This window comes from Hemibagrus wyckioides, linkage group LG14, assembly GCF_019097595.1.
Source record: "Hemibagrus wyckioides isolate EC202008001 linkage group LG14, SWU_Hwy_1.0, whole genome shotgun sequence".
Taxonomy (NCBI): Eukaryota; Metazoa; Chordata; class Actinopteri; order Siluriformes; family Bagridae; genus Hemibagrus; species Hemibagrus wyckioides.
In genome coordinates, this window is record NC_080723.1 from 6,735,009 (window position 1) to 6,741,942 (window position 6,934).

Consider the following 6,934-nt stretch of genomic DNA (forward strand, 5'->3'; position numbering starts at 1 on the left):
TTTTGATTTCGCCTGACTACAAACTGCAGGAATCTAAAGCTACAGAGGACATGGGTTCAAAAAAACAAAACAAAACAGGGAAGGAAGAAGATTGTTACAAGACCAGGTGTGGCATCAGATCCCTCTTCTTGGCTGACAGCATTGGACCCTGATGTTGACCTCTGCTGTTGTAACTCTTCTACCTCAAGGTTTGGTGTGTTGTGCAATTTGTGAAGCTTTTCTGTTCATCAATGTTATAAACAGTGGTTATGTGAGTAACTTTGCCTGTAACACACTGGATGTTTTGGGGGCCACACCATGCTGTTTAAATTATCATTATTATGTAGTACACAGAGATGATAAGTATACAATGGTATAGACAGAGGTATAATTATGGTACAGTAACTGTAGTAAAATAAATAAATAATTAAATCACATGATAATGATAATGATAAAATAATTATTCTATTAGGAAGCAAACATGCATCTTCATGACTTTACAACTTTATTGCTGCTATAAATCACAGATTCTGGGTGACCAGAGAGCTTAATTTTTCCAAAGCATGATGTGGATGCATAATTTCCATTTAAGTGTCACATTCTGAAGAAACTTTACCTAAAAACTCAGCTTTATGACAGTAATTGATTTTCAGTGCAAACACCCAGCTTGAGCTGCAATCTGTCTGTTGAGGTCTCTTAACTGTGAGACAAGTCTTGGGTGTGGATCTTCCATGAACGCTTTTGTTTTGTGTCTGGGTTTAGATCAAACGTTTTGCTATCTTTGCTGTCATAGATAAGCCATTAATTGTCCTTGGCAAAATGATTGCTTACTGTAAACCAGTCTTTTATTTTTGCATGAAGTACCACAACAAACTGCCTTTGTGGAAATCCATCTACTCTGCAATTTTATAATCCAGCATAAAGCAAGACTGACTGGATTTCATTTGAGGGAACGTTTCAGAAAGGTGCCCGCATTATTTTATTAAAAATCAAACAAAAAGTAAGGGTATTGTTCAAACACCTTCAGGAGAACAGTAATAAGCACTTACATCAACAGCCATGCTTTTCAATTGTCAATGAAGTCTGCTTAATGGAATCTGCCCCTAAAAACAAAAAGGTTTTTTTTTTTTTGTAGGAATATCTGGGGTATATCCTGATGTCATCTAATATCAAAGCACAACCTTTAATCTCACCATGGAAATATTAAGTGACACTTAACAAGCTGAATTACTTTATATGGTACGGTGAAGTTATGAAAGCCATAAGACAAGATACAGGACTCTGTTTATATTTATATTAAATCATGTAGTTAATAAACAGGATTTGTTTCTAATGGTTATATCAGAGTTGTTCCACACAAAAGTGTTATGTGGTGAAAAATTAGGGCTATAATACAAGGTGAGAAGGCAAGAAGAGACTGCTGATGAAATTTATATAATGCAATCCTGGCATGACATGTGGTGCTTTTGTTTGTTTGTTTGTCCATGAACTCATACATGGAGCCGTCATACATGTAGAACATGTACAAGAAAATAACAACAATCATCACACACTTTTTTTTGCAACTAAATCTGTAATCTATATTCCAAAAACACAACCGAAATTAAAACGTTTCCAAAGCAGGGACTCAAGCGGAACATGATTTCAAAGTCATGTAAACCCGTACGGAAGGATTTCAAGGCGGCACCGGAGAGTTCACAGCAAGGATGAATGAGGATCTAAACACAAAGTGCGCTTTCGGGGTGAAGAGTCTGAACTGGTGCTGTATCTTTTATTTCATGTGCATGTTTGTTGATTTTATTGATCAGTTTTATTGATCGTCTATTGTAGGACGTTACATTTATTATAGGTGACCCACCTGATGTAGCTTGAAGCCGATAAAGTGATATTAGGTGTTTATTGTTACTGTGTTCAGATGCTTGTGCCATAATATGACAGTAAAGCAGTTTAAATGTAGTGCTGTGAAATGATCCTCATTCATTACTAATCTGATGTATCTGTAAAAGCTTTATCTGTAGCTCCAATGTGAAATCTGCACCAAAATATATCATTATATTCTAGTCCAGGTACATTTTACAATTGCAAGATGTCTGCATTCTGCACAAAGCTTGTTTTGCAAAGCCTCAGGTGTAGCATTCAGAGAGTCTCAGTTTCTGTGCGATTCGTACCATACAGAACTTTCCTTGTCAAGAAGAGCCATCACATTCTTTCTAGAACACCCAAAGTGGCGTTGTTATGTTGGGGGGCAGGTGGAATCACGTTCGCTTCAGCACAAGAGGCGGTGCTTCCTCAGAGAACTACAGAGAAAAAGTCTCTTGCCAAAGTGCAGGTCCACAGACTGATGTTTGTGTTGAGGCTGGGCATCCGTGCCTTGGTCCTCCTGCTGAAATTCGGCCCGCTTTTGCTGCTCTACCCGCTGAGTCTACTCTCACAACACTGGACCACATGCTGGCTAGAAGCCCTGCTCTGGTTGACTGAGACGTCTGGTCCGACGTTTATCAAGCTTGGCCAGTGGGCCAGCACGCGACGGGACATCTTCTCCCAGGAGTTCTGTGATCGCTTTTCCCGGCTTCACGTCAGGGTGCATCCTCATTCATGGAATCACACTAAGCAGTGTCTGACACGGGCCTTTGGGGAAGGATGGAGGCAGCTCTTTATCTTTGACAGTAAGGAGCCCGTGGGCTCAGGATGTGTGGCACAGGTGTATCGGGCCAAGGCTCGAGTGGCAAGTGTGAAAGACTCGGCATTCCAGCAGCTGGTGGAGGGACTGGAAAAGGAGGACCTGCTGGAAGCCTGGGAGGTTCCTGGCTTTGGAGGCATTTTCGGATATTTCTGGGGGTCGGAGAAAGGAGACGGAGAGATATCTGAGAATGCGGATAGAGGTTCTGCTGAGGTTTCACATGCAGAGGATAAGGCGCTAATACCTGTGGCAATTAAGGTATGCTTAAACACACTCTACTTCTGACGTTTGTGAGTGACCATTTTATTATGTTTTTAAGTGTAAAATTAAAGTATGTTGTAAAACCTGGAGCAGTTAGTCATGCAAACTTCATTTCATCCTGTCTTACTTTCTTGGTGTGACTCAATATCATTATCTGATAAAGTGTTTCAGGGTCACAGCGGCCTTCTTACATTATTTATGCAGGTGCTTCATCCTGGCATCAGGAGACAGGTTCAGATAGACCTGATTCTGATGAAGGTGGGCAGTGTGCTCATCAGCTGTTTACCAGGCATCAAGTGGCTCAGTCTACCTGAAGTGGTTGATGAATTTGAGAAGCTCATGACTAAGCAGGTAGTCTGTCTGTCTGTCTATCTATCTATCTATCTATCTATCTATCTATCTATCTATCTATCTATCTATCTATCTATCTATCTATCTATCTATCTATCCTATTTAAAACCCTTAAAATACTTTCTTTGGTTGCAGATAGACCTTCGTTTTGAAGCAAGGAACATTGAGAAGTTCAAGAACAACTTCAAGGACCTGGAATATGTCAAGTTTCCAACACCATTAAGACCTTTTGTCACAAGGACTGTCCTGGTTGAAACGTATGAGGTCTGGAAATTTCTTGTGATCAGCATCAGTAGATAGCGTGTCTATGTCTGTCTTTGATTGAATGTGTGTTTGTTTGTTTGTTTGGGTTTTTTTAGGAGAGTGAACCCATTTCAAACTACCTCAGATCTGAGGTTTCTGTGGCTGTGAAGCAGAGAATTGCCCGCATGGGGGTGGACACGCTGCTGAAAATGGTGTGAGGATGAAAACGTGCTTATGTATATAGTTCAGTCTTCACTTTGTATAGTATCTTTGCATACCTGATTGTTTTTTCATGTACACATACACACCAAATTTTTTTGGACATTTTTTTGTCCAAAGGATTTTTTATTTTTTATTTAGGGACATGAAAACAGAATACACATTAAAAAAAAAAACCCAAATCTACTTACATTGAAATCTAAAAAATATAAATATATAAATACAGAAGAAAAGAAAAAAACGATTTCGGCTGCAGTGGAAAAGCCAACAATATAATATAAATAATTATAATAAAATCTTATAGCATGTTTGTTGACATGAATGTTAAAATTTACACCCCAGTTTAGTCTTATATGTCAATATTAATGTAGTATTAGTAATCTTATTTTAATATAGCATACGGTGCCATTTGTACAGTTCTCTGGCCACAGGCTTTAAATCTGGCTTTCCAGTACCAGACACTTGACTGTTAAAGCCTGACTAACGATATAAAATCTCAGGTGGCTTTGTAAAATGAAACACAGGGGAGGACATGTCAGAAATAAAACTGTTTAAAGTTAAAGCTCCACTGTGTTGCCCATTCCTGTGATTTGGATACCTGGGAAATATAATTGACTGATATATAATGATGTATAAGGTTTGCATGTTAAGAGTATGAATATAGACTATGGGAAACAAACAATACTGCAACCTTGTAATATTTCTTCTAATACCTTCTAATATTTAAAAAGAATTGAAATATAGTACTAATTATTTATCTCCATAACTAAATATGATGTAATTCATATATTTCCTGCTGTGTTTCTGTGCAGATATTTGTGGATAACTTTGTTCATGGAGATCTCCATCCAGGGAACATCCTGGTTCAGGTGGATCAGGGAGTCTCGGCCCAGGACAAAGCCACTCTGACGGATCTGTGGGACACGGTGGTGGTCAGCATGAGACCTTCACCTCCTCCGTTACAGCTGGTGCTGCTGGACGCTGGTATTGTCGCCCAGCTGAGTGAAGGAGATCTGCGTAACCTGAGAGCTGTCTTCACGGCTGTCGTGCTCCAGCAGGTATCGATGTATGATGTGTTAGGGCTCATGGAAGAGAATAAAGGAAGAAATCTAGACTTGATTTTTTTGCGTTGCTTGTATTTTCTTATTTGTAAATCACTTTGGATAAAAGTGTCTGCTAAATGTAAAAATGTAAATGTACTTTAAATGTATTCATCCGTGTAAGGGGGAGCGTGTTGCAGAGCTGATTCTAAACCATGCCAGAGCCAACGAGTGCCAGGATGTTCCACGCTTCAAAAAGGAAATGGCTGAGCTGGTGAACCTCGCTGTCAGTGACACGCTGTCTCTTGGGAAGGTACACCACCTAACATCTACACACAAATCTCAGCCTTCTGGTTTTGCACGATGTCTCATAAGATGATTCAAATACAGATTTTGCTTTCTGTAAAGATTCAGGTGGCAGAGCTGTTGTCACGAGTATTTGGATTGCTAATCCACCACAAGGTATGTGAAGTGATCAATTTAACACACACACATCAAATTTTTGAGTCATTTTTATTAACTTGATTCACTTGAATCTGTTCAGTTAAACAAGTCACTCTGACTTGTTCACCAGTTTTTTCCAGTTTGCCCAAATGTCCAGCCTGATCATGTTGTGAAATATTGTTATATTGTGATAGCTTTTGTGATTTTCATAAGGAATTAAGATTTCAAATCAATTTCACATCCTGTCAACAGCTCAGACTACTAATGCATGCAGTTAAAATCTCTCGCTGATCCAATGAGCCAGAATACGATTCAGTGAACTCACTGATTCCTTTGAAACTTCTGTGAATCAGTATGGATGTAAGATTTCACTGATCTATAAAGTGCAAAAGAAGCAAATCCAAAGTGATTCATTGGCCAAGAAGGGGAGCAGATCAGATTCAGCATTCACAGACCAGTAAATGTATAATGGAAAAGCTCTGTTGGTTATGGAGTTGTATGTAAGAAATGTGCTTTGGCTTGTACACTTTGGCTTGCAAACCCCAAAACTGACCAAAGGGAATACATGGCAGTGATGGTTACTGATTCATTCAGCCTTGTTTTTTAAAAAAAAAAAAAGAGTAGTTTGTGAAATACATGCCTATACACACACTGGAAGGTCAAACCTGCCATTTCTTGTTATATTATACAAATCTGTCATATCCCACTATAAACCAGCCAAGAAAATAAGCTAATAATAAGTAATTAATTGACAAGAACAAAGATTTATGTTTGGGTCTATAACATGCCACTTTGTATAGAAGACTAAATGAAAAAAAGGTTTAGATAAAATAAAAGCTATTTTTTTTCCCCAATTAAAATGGTATTCTTATAAAAATTATAATTGTATAATAGGATGCATTTTGGTCAAACATCCATGTTTAGCTGCTGTCCTTATGTTTGTAGGTGAAGCTAGAGAGCAACTTTGCCTCTATTGTGTTTGCCATCATGGTGCTGGAAGGCTTGGGCAGGTCACTGGACCCAAACTTGGACCTGCTGGAGATTGCTAAACCTCTGCTGTTAAAGAACTGCACCTCTTTGCTTTCCTGAACACCATATCCACAACTTGGTCTAATGTAGCTTCTAATTTAATGTAGACTCTAAATATCTAACTGAATATTATGTGCAGTTATTCCTTTAACAGAAGTAAAGAATCATATCTACAGTGGGACAATCAGGGCGTGAAGTCTCTGTGAGGAAAACTTTGGTTTTAATGGCCAATCCTTAGAAATCAGGACATTACTCATATACTGCAGTAGTTAACCCTGCAACTGTTATTAAGAGTGATTCTCAGAAGTTTTGTTCTTAACCACAACACATAGAAAACCTCATGTTTTTGCCTGCCAGGATACACTGCCAACACAAATGTCAAATCTTTGTAAATTGTGTGTTACTTGAATGCATCACAGATCAGAATACCTGAGCCAGAACAGCTACGATGGCCTGAAATATGTATAGAAATAAAAATTGTCATTATTCCTATAAATAAATTGTATATCTATATAAAGTGTCATTATTTTTAAACCCATACTTGGTGTGTTTTCTTTAAATCTAAATAAAATATGGAGGTCCATGCATCATTTGACTGATACCTGCTTTTGTGATAGATTACCTCAGGGTTAGGTTTGGTCAGTAGAAAGCCAGCTAGTTTTAAAACTTATTAGAATTAGAATAACCC

The 6,934-nt window shown here is 38.4% G+C and overlaps 1 protein-coding gene across 1 annotated transcript; it reads left to right on the forward strand.

Moving 5' to 3' along the window:
* Positions 1-1,627: 1,627 nt before the first annotated feature.
* On the forward strand, positions 1,628-6,780 carry adck2 (aarF domain containing kinase 2). The gene is made up of 8 exons (XM_058407415.1): positions 1,628-2,917; positions 3,125-3,271; positions 3,407-3,535; positions 3,631-3,726; positions 4,546-4,791; positions 4,958-5,086; positions 5,182-5,235; positions 6,163-6,780. The coding sequence occupies exons 1-8, from the start codon at positions 2,066-2,068 to the stop codon at positions 6,304-6,306; spliced, it is 1,797 nt and encodes a 598-aa protein (XP_058263398.1). The 5' UTR covers positions 1,628-2,065; the 3' UTR covers positions 6,307-6,780.
* Positions 6,781-6,934: the final 154 nt, after the last annotated feature.

Coding starts and splice junctions, on each gene's coding strand:
- adck2 (XM_058407415.1), top strand. CDS start 2,066: ATGTCTGCATTCTGCACAAAGCTTGTTTTGCAAAGCCTCAGGTGTAGC. Junction 3,536..3,630: donor TCCTGGTTGAAACGTATGAG/GTCTGGAAATTT, acceptor GGGTTTTTTTAG/GAGAGTGAACCCATTTCAAA. Junction 4,792..4,957: donor CGGCTGTCGTGCTCCAGCAG/GTATCGATGTAT, acceptor CATCCGTGTAAG/GGGGAGCGTGTTGCAGAGCT.